Below are 14,632 nucleotides of genomic sequence, written 5' to 3'. Positions count from 1 at the left end.
GCATAATTTAATGAAAGTATTTCGCTCGGTAAATACTTCGAGCCTAACGTATGGCTTCTTGGACTTCAAGTCTTATTATGAATTTGAACAGGTAATAGATTTTATACAACCTACATTAGCGAAGAAGCTGTATCTCCAATTTAGATATGGAACTTTACCCCTATATGCAATCACGGATAGGTGGACGGGAGGAGGAAACTGCTGTCCATGTCATTCTCTTCTGTCCGGCATATAAGAGAATCCGGCAGAAGTGGATTATCCAACTCTGCAATAATATGGGCATTAGGAATTATCTAGTCTTTCAGACACCGACCCAGTATATGTGGCTCCTGTAGCAAAGTTCCTGTTCTCTATGTGGACAATCCGTAGGAATCTGATTAATAAAGTTTAGAGTTCTATCACCTGTAATAAGGTCAAGCTGTGGAGCTGTAGTTTACTTGTGAGAAGGTGATTGTGTGCCATGCTCATGTGATGTGTAAATTAGACTGGATTTTTATTGATTTAAATTGGTATATTTAACTTAAATTTTTTACCCTTTTAAAAAAAAAAAAAATCCCACGAAGATGAATTTTAATAATGATGAAATTGTATTGATAACAAAAATAATGTATTTTATTTTCTAATATTGCAATAACTTGAAACTGTAAATTCTGTAAATGAATGTGCTGTTATGGTTATATCCAACCGCAATAAAGTCTTTGAACTGAACTGATAAGAAATTAAAAGAAATGTTTGTTGTATTTAAAAATAAAAAAGCTCAAGTGTCAGCGCTAAATTGTTCACCTGCATAGTAGAAGTTTTAAGGATCTGTGGAACTCCACCCCCCTCTAAATTCAAGCTCTAATTGCCGCAGCTACGACCTGCCGGTAATGTACAGGTAAAAAGAAATTTAAACGTCCAGACAGGGCACTCACCCACAGGTTTGATGATATACGGCTGGCACGCAGCACAGTCAAAACCCTCGTCTGCAGCCTCCTCCACCTCCTCCTCTGTGAAGAGATTTTCACACATGGCATGGAGCCACCTGAAAGGGAAGACAGATGCCTGTCAAAGCATAGAACAGACTGCTTTAAGGACCCCCACTCTTGAAATTCAACAGATAATACAGGTCCTCACTCACCCACCCACCCCCAAAAAAAACCATCACCAAATGGAAAGAATTCTCCCACTTCAGAAAGCAACCCAAACTGTCCCTTCACAGAAAGGAACCTACCTTCAACTAAATAAAGATCACCCTCCTCCCACAAAGTTGTACCGCAAGTACCTTCTCTAGTTCAAAGGAGCACACCAGACCCACATCAGAGAGGCGGCCCATATTCACAATCCTTCAATACCATGTGCTAAACAGCCAACACACTTCCTCATGCAAGGCCTTGATAAAATAAAGAAATGTTATTCACACAGACTGGAAAGTACAGACCAGCAGGCCAATCATCAATGAAAATAAAATAAGTTTTTAAAAAAAAGACTGACATGGAACTGTTTGCAAGTAGCCCGGTGGCAGTGGGGTGGCTTGCGTACGCTGAGAGCATTTTAACTCATTTCCTGCATTTCGCCCCGCTGATTACGAGCGGCGGCGGTTTTATCCTATGCACTGTTCTTAAATTTGTCTAACCACTGTTGTTCAAAGTTATGCAGGTTACTAACCTCAGCATTTATTTTCAGAGGTGAGCTGCCGGCTGGGGGCTGATCTTAATCGCGGGTTCCCAGCGGTAACGGGCGCCATCTTTGCTTGGGCTTGCCTTCACTATAGGCTATCCCTGACACTCCACCCTTGTTCCGCTCCTATTTAAACGGCCTCCATGTGTCAGCGCAGCGGACGAGCGCAGCGGGCGCGACGTAGGCGCGCCGGAGTTGCGCCTGAGTTAAGCCCGTCTGCGGCCGTCCGCGGCCGACCGGGGCAAGGGGCATGTCACTCTGCCCCTTCCCTCACCTATCCCCGCTCCTTTCTCATTTCATGTCACGACCCTGCACTCCCCCCTCCTAAGTCATCCACGAGGCTTGCATTATTTGGCTTGCTTAAAGCTAGGGAATCTTTTCTAGAGATCACACCCTCCTCACTAACTTCTAGGCTGCCTGCTCTGGGCCCCAAGCCCTCCACTCCCTCATCGGTTAGACCCTTAAACCCCCCTCTTTCCGTGATGTATCTCAACACCCGGTCTCTGGTCAGTCACCAGTCCGATATTTTTTACCTTTTGGGATCGGAACAGCCCGACGTTCTGTTTCTGACCGAGACCTGGCTCACAGATGACTCTTCCCCTGACATCCTGGCAGCCATCCCTCCAGGATACTACATATTGCAAGCTAACCGCTCCTCTGGCAAAGCGGGGGGAGGGGTTGCAGCCATTATTAGACATCCCATTCGTTTTTCTCTAGTGCCCTCCACTAGCATCCCTCTGACTGACTGTCTTGCACTCAGATTGGAGCAGTCAGGGTCGTCCCTCATCTGTGTTCTGGTCTATCGCCCTCCCCAACCCATGCCCAGTTTTTCGGTCCAGTTCGGCAACCTCATCTCCCAGCTTACCATCAATAATGCCAACGTCTTGGTCCTGGGCGATTTTAACTATTGGCCGTCGGACGCCCACGAATCCCGTGTTTCACTGGCTTTTTTCAGACCTTATGTTAGGCTTGAACTGTATTCAACACATACACTCTCCTTCTCACGTTAAGGGCCATATTTTAGACCAGGTCTGGACCTCCGGCCTAGACATCTCTGTACCCCTTATTCTCCCTTGTCTCTGGTCAGACCATCTTCTAATCACCTTCACCTTAGCTCTACCTTCCCCGGTCACAATAGTCCGAGAGACTAATTTCCTGGCACGTAATTGGAACAAGGCTGATTTAAACAAATTCACCTACCTCCTTAGCTCCTCGGCTCCACCCATCATTGGTCCTGTTATCCCCATTGACTCCCAGACACGGAACCTTACCCACTGGCTCACTTCTGCTGCCGACTCGGTGGCACCTTTAAAATTAGTTAGAGCAAGACGCAGCCATGACGCCCAAAGGTGGTTCACCGAGGACCTTAGAGCTTTAAAAGTTGGTCTTCGCCAAGCAGAGCGGCGCTGGCGCCGTGGGTACTCCCTTGAGACCAAAGAGATATTCTCTTCCTTGATGAGAGAGTATAAGTCAGCCATAACGCTTGCCAAATCCCGTTATTTCTCCAATAGAATTCTGGACTCCTCAAACAAGTCCAAGGAAATATTCTCTATTGTTGAGGAACTTTCCAATCCCGCGAGAGTCACTATTGCGCCCCTCCCTTCCCAGTCCCTATGCGACTCCCTGAACCAATTTTTCGTGGACAAGATCGTCAAGATCAAAACTAGTATCTCTGTCCAAGCTCTGCCAGTTCTCCCTCTGCCCAGCATTCTTTGTCATTACTCCAATCCTCACACCTTAACCCAGATCCCGCCCTATTTCTCTCCTTCCCTTCCTCAGCAAGGTTCTGGAGTCGCATGTCACTCAAACCCTTAGTACTTTTGTTGAGGACTCGTGCGTTTTGGACTCCCAGCAGGCCGGGTTTCGACCTGCGCACTCCACAGAAGCAGTCATCCTTTCTGTGATGGAGGAATTGCGCAGAGGGGCCGACACTAACATCTGCCAGGCCCTGGTCCTCCTGGATCTGTCGTCCGCCTTTGACACGGTCGACCATGATATTCTGGTCGACCGTGTCAGGGAGGCCGGCATCCAGGGCACCGCCTTGGATTGGGTCCGATCCTTCTTGACCCAACGCCAACAGGCTGTCTCAGTTCTCTGCTACCCAGGTCAAGCTGACCTGTGGAGTCCCGCAGGACTCCTCCTTATCCCCTCTCCTTTTGAATTTATACCTGGCCCCGTTAATACGCTCCCTCCGTAGGTTTAATGTCACCGCATTTAACTATGCGGACGACATTCAACTAGTTTTTTCCATTGATTCCTCTGATGAATCAACTACTACTTTCCAAAACACTCTTTGCTTTATCAGTAGTTGGATGAGCTCAAACCATCTGAAGCTCAACCCCGACAAGACCGAGTTGGTTCTTGTCGGGGGACCCTCCAATCCCTGGCAACCTTCCTTCTGGCCTGCCAGCTTGGGCAGTCCCCCTTGTCCTGCCAACTCAGCCAAAAGCCTGGGAGTCGTCATTAGTAATGACCTCTCCATGACGCCCCAGATAAGCGCAGTAGTGTCCTCTAGCCATTTCCAACTCAGGAAAATTCGTAAAATCTCCCGCCTACTTACTACTGAAGCCCTTACTCTGGCTCTGCTTGCGTTAGTCTTGTCTAGGCTTGACTACGCAAACATACTGTACGTAGGCATTCCTGAGTACCAACTCAAGAGACTTCAGTTGATCCAGAATCAGGCCGCCCGCCTGATTTTTCATCAACCTAGAGACCAACATGTTCGCCCTCTCTTAAAAAGCCTCCATTGGCTACCGGTATCTGCCCGATGTAAATTCAAGCTTGGCTGTACTATTTTCAAATCTCTTGCTGGCCACAGTCCCCTTTTTATTTCCTCCCTTCTTCACCCGTATGTTCCCTCTCGCAATCTTAGGTCGTCTCAGTTGGCCTTGTTATCTGTTCCCAGGTTTAAAAGGAAGAAGCACGGTGGCCTCAGGTTCTCATTCCTAGCTCCGTTTTTTTGGAATTCCCTCCCTCTTCCCCTCAGGCTGTCTTTCCCTTATCCCAGGTTTAGATCCCTCCTCAAAACCTTCCTTTTTACTGAGTCCTACTTTTAGCATTCTTACTTCTATGTTTCCCTCCTGCTCCCTCAGCACAAGCGCCAAGAAACCTAATGGTGTTAGTCGCGCTCTACAAATTTGTTTAACATAACATAACATAACAAAACAAAGTGGCAAACCAATGACATAACAGACTCAAAAGAATGATCAACGAGTATATGCAAAGCCTATAGCTCTTCCCAATAAGGGCTATTTGCTTTGGCATGTTGTGTAGCCATGTTATACAGCTGGACGGCTGCTGTGCAGCATGGCTAAAAGTAATTTTAAAAAGGATGCTACGACACAGCTGGCTCTAATTCGTTTCCCATGTTCTAGCTCTATTTTGTTCATATGTTGCCATGTGCTCCCCCAAAGCAGCACCGAGGGAGGGAAAGCGGGATAGAACAACACCGGTGCAGAGAAAAGACAAGGGGAGTTGGGACACGGGACAAAAGAGCGTAGGCGGAAGGGGCTGGGATAAGGGCACAGACAACAGAGGGTTGGCGGGAGTTGCCTGGTGCAAGCACACATAAAACAGATGGCAGGTAGGTGCAAACACAATGCAAGCAAACGGAAAACAGACAGAGGATGGACATTTTGGTACTTGAAGGAACACAGAGAGGGGAGAAGTACAAGGGGGGGGACAGCTAAAAAACACACACTCCTAAGTGCTGAAATGCAAACAAAAGTAGAGGCTGAAAAATGAAAAATTGAAGGACACAAGTACTGCATCATGCTCCAGGGGAGAGAAAAGTGTACTAAGAAGGAAGCTAATGCAGAAGAAACAAGCAAAATGGAGTGACAAAATAAGTCAACCAATGGGCAGCCTTTAAACCCTCTGTAATGTAACACAAGATCTCGAAAGAGGTGGTGCATGCACAGACTACGGTGAGACCTAAGAATGTTTGTCGGCAGACTGCTAACACTTGGCTGCCAGAAAAAAAAAAGACAGTCAGAGATGCAGATGCTGAAGACTACTTAATGTGTTAACTTCACCAGACGACTATGTGCCAGACAGAGCTAAGTGTTGAACTTGCACTGATGGGAGGATAGACTTAAACACACAACACCTTCACAGCTGTGTGTGAACACACACTTCACATTGAACCCCAAAAACAATGGTTTAAAAACTTTGCCACAAAGGTGCCAGTCCTTTTATATCACCACAAACATTGTGTAAAATTAAATCATTGATTTGATAATTTGCTACTACTCTAACAAATGGTGCATTTCACTAACAAAACAAATGAACTTCAAAAGCTAGTTTTATTTACAAAGCAAGGGAAACTCGAGGAATTCTTTACCTTTCACAGTTCTGGCACTGAATGAGCAGGTCATCCTCCACATACTTCAGTCGGCATACAGGGCAGGTAACCAAGCTGGCACAAGGAGCACAGTGAGTGTAGTTGTTCTGCCATTCTGCGTGGAAACCCGGAGAGGCTGAGCCACACTGCATGCAGCATACACACCTGTGAATACCATTAACACCAAGGTCTGGTGAGCCTTTCAATGGCAGATAAATATACACTATTCATTACTACAAATACAGGCTTGGTTTAACAAACGCTCAGCAGGCTATAATAATATAATAATAATAATAATAATAATAATAATAATCCACATTTGTAAAGTGCACAATCACCCGTAAGGGTCTCTAGGCGCTGGGGGCCGTCGGGAAGATTAAGCAAGCTATTGCCCAGAGTCACATGGTGCTGGGCTGACCTGCCGCCGGAGCCGGGGATCGAACCGTGGTCCCCAGATTCCAGTGTCAGTCGCCCTGGCCGCGGCGCCACACCTCTGAATGAATGAATGAATGAATGAAATTATGTATAGAGCGCACAGTGGCCAAACGGCTTCCTGGCGCTGAGAGCTCTAGGGAACAGAACAAACAGGGCCAGGGAGGTTTAACAGGGGTAGGCCAAGGCAAACAGGAATGTTTTAAGCGCTTTACGGAAGTGTGAAAAGATAGGAATAGAACGCATAGAGAGAGGAAGGGAGTTCCAAAACCGGGGTGCAAGAACAGAAAATCTAGTCCCACCAGTGCGAGTTTTGCGGAAACGGGGAACAGTGAGGAGGGCAGAGGAAGATGAACGGAGAGTGCGGACAGGGGTGTGGGAGGAAATCAGAGAGTTGATGAACGCCGGTGCAGAGCGATCAAGGGCCCGATAAACAAGGCAACCTAGTTTGAACAAGGATCTCTGCAGAATGGGTAACCAGTGAAGGGATTTGAGGACAGGAGTGATATGGTGAGTTTTGGGCAAGTGAAAGATGAGACGGGCAGCCTGATTTTGGATTGCTTGAAGGCGCCGGGTTTCGTAGGCAGGAATACCCACGAACAAGCTGTTTCCATAATCAAGGCGGGAAGTGATGAGGGCAGAAATGATGATTTTAAGAGATTCAAGGGAAAAGAAACGAGAAATTTTTCGGATCAGCCAAAGGGAGAGGAAGCAGGAAGATACTACAGCACTGACCTGGCCATGCATGGACAGGTCCTGGCTGACCTTAATGCCCAATGTTTTAACGGAGGCAACCGGGGTGGGAGGGGGGCCAAGGATAGGGGGCCAAAAAGCAGAGGACCAAGGGCTGGATGAGCCGCCAGTCAGGACAAGCTCAGTCTTATCTGGATTGAGCTTGAGGTGATTGGCGCTCATCCACCCAGAAATAAAGACCATGGTGGAACGAAAAAAGGATAGGGAGTGAGAAGAAGAAGAAAGATCAAAGACAAGCTGGAGGTCGTCTGCGTAATTAAACACCGAGACCCCCAGCTGAAGGAGAGAAGAAATAAGTGGGTGAATATAAAGGTTGAAAATAAGAGGAGAGAGGGAAGAGCCTTGGGGAACCCCACAGGGCACCGGGAGGGGGAGAGCAGAAAAACCGGGGAGGTGGACAGCTTGTGAACGTCCTGTTAGAAAGGACGTAATCCAGGAAAGGGCAGGGCCTCGAATGCCCGCTGCGCTGACACGGTCCAAAAGAATGTTATGGTCGACCGTGTCAAACGCAGCGGACAGGTCGAGGAGAACCAGAGCTTGGGGAGAATTGGAGTCAGCCTTGGCTTTCAGCTCGTCGAGAACGGCGAGCACCACAGATTCGGTCGAATGACCCGAGCGAAAACCTGCTTGGTGAGAAGAAAGAAGTTGGTGCTGCTCAACATAAGTAGAAAGACAGGAAGTGACGTAAGATTCCAGAATTTTAGCAAGATAGGGAAGAAGAGAGATGGGCCTCTCCCCTTAGAAGGTGTTAACTGAGCTTTCTACTCGGATTCTCAACAAGGTCTAACAATCACTGGCTTTGGTGGGCCATACCTCCTTGGATGGGCATGCGGATACCAACTACCATCTAACAGACATTCTAGTATTCACTAAACTCTGTCCTCTTGCTGGTCATGGAAGGTGGTGATACTGTTCCCTTAACTGCTACTACCTACTGGGTGAGTAGACATTCGAAACAATTCCCCAGTAAAAATGCATGGGTCTTAAGGTCTGCAACAGACAAACCGAATGCTATTTCAGTGGGCCTACAAATGGATTAAATGGATCCCACGAGAAAATAGTCTATAATCACAATACCCTATTCATTTACAAATCTATTCATTGGAAACTTTTTGCAGAGGGGTATTATGGTGTGGGGTCATGTGTGTATATCTTAAAGTGCATAAAGATTAGTTTGCAATTCTGTTAAAAAGAGTGTGCAAAGATCAATCAAGTGATCAAATTGGCTACGTTTAAAGTACAAAGCTCAAAAAGGATGTGCAAGGTTAACCTTGCCATCATGCTAAAGGGATATGCAAAAATTAATTTACAATGCTTCAAAGAGTGCACAAAGTTTCACTTTACAATAGTGGGAAGAGTGCAGTAAACGATATTGCTTTTAAAAGGATGTGCAAAGCTTTAATTACAATGTGGTAAGAAATGATTTAAGATTACATGTAGTACTGCAAAACTGTATTCAGTGTAAGGTTTACGTTCCTCTTATACTAGGGTGATCAGCTGAATCACATTTTATGGAACCGAAGGTTGCCTCAAAAGCTGTGCTATGATGCCTATGTATAGTGCTTTGATGAAGCAGCAGTGTACCTGTTACATGACTGTATACAACTCTTACCATTTACACTTCCATCCCCCCTTTGGAACTGTGTGCAGCGGAGGGTCCAAGCAGTATGTGTGGTAACTTATGTCGCAGTCGTCACAAAGGAGCAGCCGTGCGGGATCAGAGGCTTTGCCGCACACTTCACAGACAATACACTCCACGCAACGCCAGCCTTTCAAGAGCATAACCTTTGTAATCTGCAAGAGATCGCCCAAATGTTAAGGCCACTGTAGGAGAATGCAACACTGTTCTCGCAGAGAACAAAAATTTTGGCAGATACAGCACAACTATGGAGGCAATTGAATATGACTGAGCACAGTTTCCAAATTTCTTGGACTGACTAACCGCTTCATTTACCTTGCTATTGACGCAGTAGGGATGGTAACATTGTGAACACTGTGAGCATGCCAATAGGTGCCCTTCAGTGCCACGTCCAAAGCTTCCACAAACTACACACATGTCCTGCAGGAGAAGAAAAGATGCACAATTCAGAAACTTCTCTAGAAGAAATAACAAGAGTGTGATAAACAAAAGAGAAACTCATACCTGCATCAAAACAAACTTGTCTGTGTTGGAGAAAAGAACCACTGTATTCTGCATTGTGTCATCCTCTTCATCCTCTTCCTCCTTACTGGGAGAGCTGTCAATATCTGCAAGCTAGAAAAGAGTAACATGAAGAAAACATGAGCAAAGTAAAAGTAAAAAAAATAAACGTGTAAGGCCATAAAAACTCTTGAAGAACAGAAACGGAGGTATTTAGGCTCGGAGATGTGGGAGGGAGACACATAGGAAGCAGTTGGAATAAGTATTGGAAAATGAAGGGTGGTTAAGTAGACTTGTAGAAGTTAAACAAGGAACAAATGAATGAAAGCGTACACCACTGTTATTCTGTAGTAACTACTGGGCAGAAATGGAAAAACAACATATAGGAATACTGCATGCTTTAGAAATTACATTGCACTGATGAACACTGTTGATGTGACTCAAACTTCCTATATATCAGGATGTACATAAATCTGGACCGTCAAACAGAAGAAAAGCACAGGGAGAGGAAGAAAACAAGTTACTTACCTGTAACTACGGTTATCCAGTATTGGTATCTTTCATAGATTCACATGCCTGAATCATTCCCCGTCGCCGAGGCAAGAGTCCCACGGTAATTATATATACAAAAGCAGTGCCTTAGAATAATCTGTAGTAGACTGACAAAACTATAGGCCCGAAAGGCCCAAAACTTAGCAGCCCATCTACCTCATATGAAATGAACTGAAAGTAGTTACAACCAATCAGCTGTCAGCACCCTCTAGAACCTTCCCAGCAGAGGCAGTTCTCCTCAGATTTTCCCAGCACAAGTGAGAAGTATGTATCCCTAATAAAGAACTCTTCTGCCGGGGAGGAGGGTGGGTGCATGTGAATCTATGAAAGATACCAATACTGGATAACCGTAGTTACAGGTAAGTAACTTGTTTTCTTATCCAGTATTGGGGTATCTTTCATAGATTCACATGCCTGAATCAGAATAGCAAGCAGTAAACCCATATCTGTCGTTTGCGGAAGGCGGGAGACAAAGCGTAATGCTATATATCCCCACTCATCCGGAAAGGTTATAGAGCACAAGAAATGTAAATATACATAAATGCAGAAAACCTTCTAAAAAGAAAGAATTATATTCAGATAACATTTTTCATATTTAAACAGCATTTGACAAGCAAAACATTACAGTGTATTATGCATACTCTTACGTCATGAATAGAATATGACAGACCTTTAAAAGTCTAACCTTAATGATGAAGATGCTGCAGCACCGGTTGTCCCACTGCTGTATCATCTTGTGATACCGATTGCAAGCAGTAATGCTTTGTAAAAGTATAGAAACTCTTCCATGTCGCAGCTCGGCAAATGTCCGCCAGTGTGACTCCGGCAAATAATGCTGTCGACGCTGACATCATTCTGGTGGAATGTGCTTTTACCTTTCTGGCTAAAGGCTTGTTAGCTTTTTCGTGACAGAATTGTATTACTGAAGATAACCACCTGGCTATCGTTCCTTTTGTCACAGCTTGTCCCAGCGCAACTGGACCATAAGCAATAAATAACTGGTTAGATTTCCTTATGTCTTTAGTTTTCTGAAGATAGAACTTTAGACAACGTTTCACATCCAGAGAGTTTAGGGCCTTTTCTGGCGGTGTGACAGGATCCGGGAAAAAAGTCTTTAACTTAGCCGTCTGGTTTAAATGAAATTGAGATGGTACTTTAGGAATGAATTTTGGATTTGTTCACAAGGTTGCGGCAAAGGAGGGGAAGGCATAGTCATCCGACGGATCCGCAGGTGTGTTGTCATGAGACAACTCGCCTTCTTCTCTTCCATCCTCATCCGAAGAGGAAGTATCCCGATCCTCTTGTGGTGTGGGTTTTGCAGTGTGTCTTGGCGACACTGGAAGCTGCGGTGGAGGAGGCGTAGGTACGTCCGCTGGTACCGGAGGTACAATTGGAGTGGACGGTGTAGGTGGGAACCTTTGGCGATAGTCTGCCAACATGGCCTGTAAGTCCTGTATCAACGAAGGGGGAAGATGACTTGACTCCTCCGAACGTGGAGCTCTGTATGGTTGTCTACAGAAAGGTGTAGACAAATCTTCTTGGTAGTAATGCTCCTGTATATCCTTTTCTTCATCCTCATCCTGACATTTTGTTTGTAGTTCCGATGGATGGTGTGCAATCCCAAAGTGACCTTCATCATCTCCATCATCCTCATCAGATTCCTCCTCCTCCACATATGTTTCTAAAATCTGGGATGGTAGCAGTGGAGAAATATTGGAGTAGTCCTGATAGGTTTTTATCTGAAAATTAGTATATGCTATAGGTGAGGCATGAGACACCTGTGGTAGAGAAGGCCAGGGTCTTTCAGGCGGAGCCTTAGTGATGACTGGACTCTTTGCTGGAATGGCGGTCGACGAGCCAGTCGTCGATGGGATTGTCGTCGACGGTGGTACTGTAAATGGACTTGTCGTCGACGGGAACGTGGTCGATGGAATCTTCATCGACGAGGCTCTTCTTAGATGATCCAGTCGTCGACGGGCTCTTCGTTGACGATGACTTCATCAACGACGGAACGGTCAATTGAATGGTCGTCGACGATGATTTTGAAGAGATTAAAGAAATATCCTTAGCCCCTAAAGATTTTTTGGAGGAAACCTTGGCTGACACAATAGGTGAAGTAATAGCAGAGGTAGATACTGTAGCTGAAGAGCTTGAGGTGGTAGAAGTCACAGAGACTGTGTGAGAAGACACCAGAGAAACAGTTTTTGCCTGTGCTTTACTCACACTTTTAGATGAAGATCCTGAAGGCGGAGAAGCTGGAGATTCAAGAGGAGGAGAGGATAACCTCCTTGAGGGTTCTGAAGCTATATGAGAGGATTTGTGTTGTTTTTTCCTCTCAGGAGAAGAGCTATCTCTGGCTCTTTTGCTGGATGTAGAAGCTCTGTCATCATCTGTGGAAGATGATTTGAGCCAAAGAAGATCCCTTGCCTCCCTGTCCCTGATGGTCTTGGCAGGGAAGGTGCGGCAAATCCTGCAATCCTTCACAATGTGACTGGGATGCAGGCAGTAGATGCAGTCCTTATGCTGATCTTCTACATGGACCCTCTTTTTATCACAGGTCCTGCAGGCCTTCTCAGACATTCCTAAGAAAAAAGTTGAAAACTGAGTAGGCACTCAGGCTTCCACACGATGAGCGGTGAAAATCTAAGGAGAACTGCCTCTGCTGGGAAGGTTCTAGAGGGTGCTGACAGCTGATTGGTTGGAAGAATGAGGTAGATAGGCTGCTAAGTTTTGGGCCTTTTTGGGCCTATAGTTTTGTCAGCCTACTACAGATTATTCTAAGGCACTGCTTTTGTATATATAATTACCGTGGGACTCCCGCCTCGGCGACGGGGAATGATTCAGGCATGTGAATCTATGAAAGATACCCCAGCACTGGATAAATGCAGAACTTCCTGCTCACACGTACACAAACAGCCACAACCAAGATGGTCTCAATATAACAACAAATGTTGATTAAGTCGTTTTCCTAGCATGATGCAAGGAAACCAGACATGTGGTACCAAACCTAGTATTTTACAAAACTAAGTACGGGTTTGCCTCCCAATGACACATTCAAGACAATAAGACTGAACATTCAGGACCAAATGGACTTCTGACATAATTCCCAAACATCCCCACGTCTTTGCCAGGGCTGGAGTCCTACTCTGATCCACCACTCTACTGCCTCAGAGAAGCTACATTTTACTCAGACTGGTCAGAGTTGCTCTCTTTAACTGAGCCCAAGTTAATGCTGGTTCGTTGTAAGAGCTATTTTTGCACTGCCAATGTCAGATAAACCTGAATCAAGGTTCTGGGTCCATCGCAATTCGACAAATGAATAGCACAATGGCAGACAAGCACCTCACAGCATCACATCTGATCACCGGACACCAACAGAAGGAACAAACAACTGCCAAGATTTGGGCTCTGACATTCACAACCCCACAACCCAATGCCAAAAGGGTGCAATTGGTGTGTAACCCTACCAAAACCACCTAGTGACTTCTCCTCCAACTTTCTCCATTATCCATTCCATTTTACATAAGGAGATTAATACAGCAAGTAAGGAACATGTTGCTCAGATGTAAGATTTCTTGTCAAATGGTAAAGCACCAGAGAATGCTGTGTGCAATTTAGGTAGCCGTGTCAGGAGTCTGTTATGGTGTGTACTGGTTGTGAGTACTGGTGGTGAAAGAGAATGCTGGAAGAGACAGCAGGCTAATACAGTGCATTAAATTACAAGTAAAACCTATGCAAAATAGAGATGGCAAATGTCGATTAGTTCCCAGTCATTGAGAGAGGTCATGAAGTTTTAAGACTGTTTGGCCATTTCCAGTCTACCATATACAGGGAGGAATGTCCGGTAAAAGGCACATCTTTGAGATGTGAAGGAAAGTTACTCATCTGGAATTCTAGTTGTCTTGGGTATGCGCTCTAAAACCCTAAAAAGTATATTAGCGAGAACACCCAAGAAACGAGCTATGAATACCAAAAAACATATGCATATAAGAGTGTAAGGAATTGCCTTTTTGTACGGTCACCCCCAAGTTTTACAATTGATGCTGCTGGTTTTTCGACTCAGAGTGAACGGTGGCCTGCTAATCAGACCTCAGTGCCAGTGCCCGTGCCCTAACCCTAAAGTGTATGTCGGATTGGCTGTGCCCAATTGGAAATGACTAAGTTGTCTGTAAGTCCCTAGTATATGGTACCCTGGAAATGTAAGTTAGAGGGGTACCCCAGGGCTTGCAGCACTGGTTGTGCCATCCTGGAGGTCCCCCAAGTAAAATGAATTCCCCAGTCCGCTACTGCTAGCCCGACTTTGCAACTGAAAGCAATGACAAAGCCACCACATCCCATATACATCTGTGTAAGTCACACCTCTGGTACAGATGACACGGGCAGGACATGTATTTCACAAGTCCTGACAGTAAACACACAAAACCAGTTTTTACTGTGAAGAGAGTTGGTCGCCCATATTGGCAAGTTCAGGGTTACACACTGAACACTCACCTGTGCTAACTCCTGAACGGTGCAACCATAGTGGGCACTTCAAGGTGTCAAACCACCTGCTAGATTAAGCTTGACTTACATCTCAAGTCGAGATTAATGTAACTTGGTGCAGTGTGCATCTTTTACAGAGCTGCCACATTCTTGCCCTGAAAAATCCTGTGCCTTCACCCACAATAAAAGGTTTCTGCTCTACTGGAGAGACATGCCAGCGACTGAGCAAGGAGAAAAACATTGGATTACAGGCCTAGAAGGTGTTACCTCCC

General features: G+C 45.6%; 1 protein-coding gene across 6 annotated transcripts in view; it reads right to left on the bottom strand.

Annotated features, from left to right (window-relative positions):
- Nucleotides 1–14,632, bottom strand: part of KMT2D (lysine methyltransferase 2D) — a 1,543,965-nt gene that overhangs the window by 1,017,960 nt on the left and 511,373 nt on the right. For all 6 annotated transcript variants that reach the window (XM_078685770.1, XM_078685786.1, XM_078685782.1 and 3 more), the window contains 5 exons: nucleotides 9,330–9,440; nucleotides 9,141–9,245; nucleotides 8,799–8,980; nucleotides 6,002–6,166; nucleotides 915–1,024 (listed from right to left, as the gene is read on the bottom strand). In XM_078685770.1, coding sequence (XP_078541896.1) covers nucleotides 915–1,024; nucleotides 6,002–6,166; nucleotides 8,799–8,980; nucleotides 9,141–9,245; nucleotides 9,330–9,440 — 673 coding nt within the window. The remainder of the gene's footprint in view (nucleotides 1–914; nucleotides 1,025–6,001; nucleotides 6,167–8,798; nucleotides 8,981–9,140; nucleotides 9,246–9,329; nucleotides 9,441–14,632) is intronic.

This window comes from Lissotriton helveticus, chromosome 1_1, assembly GCF_964261635.1.
Source record: "Lissotriton helveticus chromosome 1_1, aLisHel1.1, whole genome shotgun sequence".
NCBI classification, from domain to species: domain Eukaryota; kingdom Metazoa; phylum Chordata; class Amphibia; order Caudata; family Salamandridae; genus Lissotriton; species Lissotriton helveticus.
Note: the sequence above shows the minus strand (reverse complement) of the source record. Positions and strands in the feature narration are given on the sequence as shown.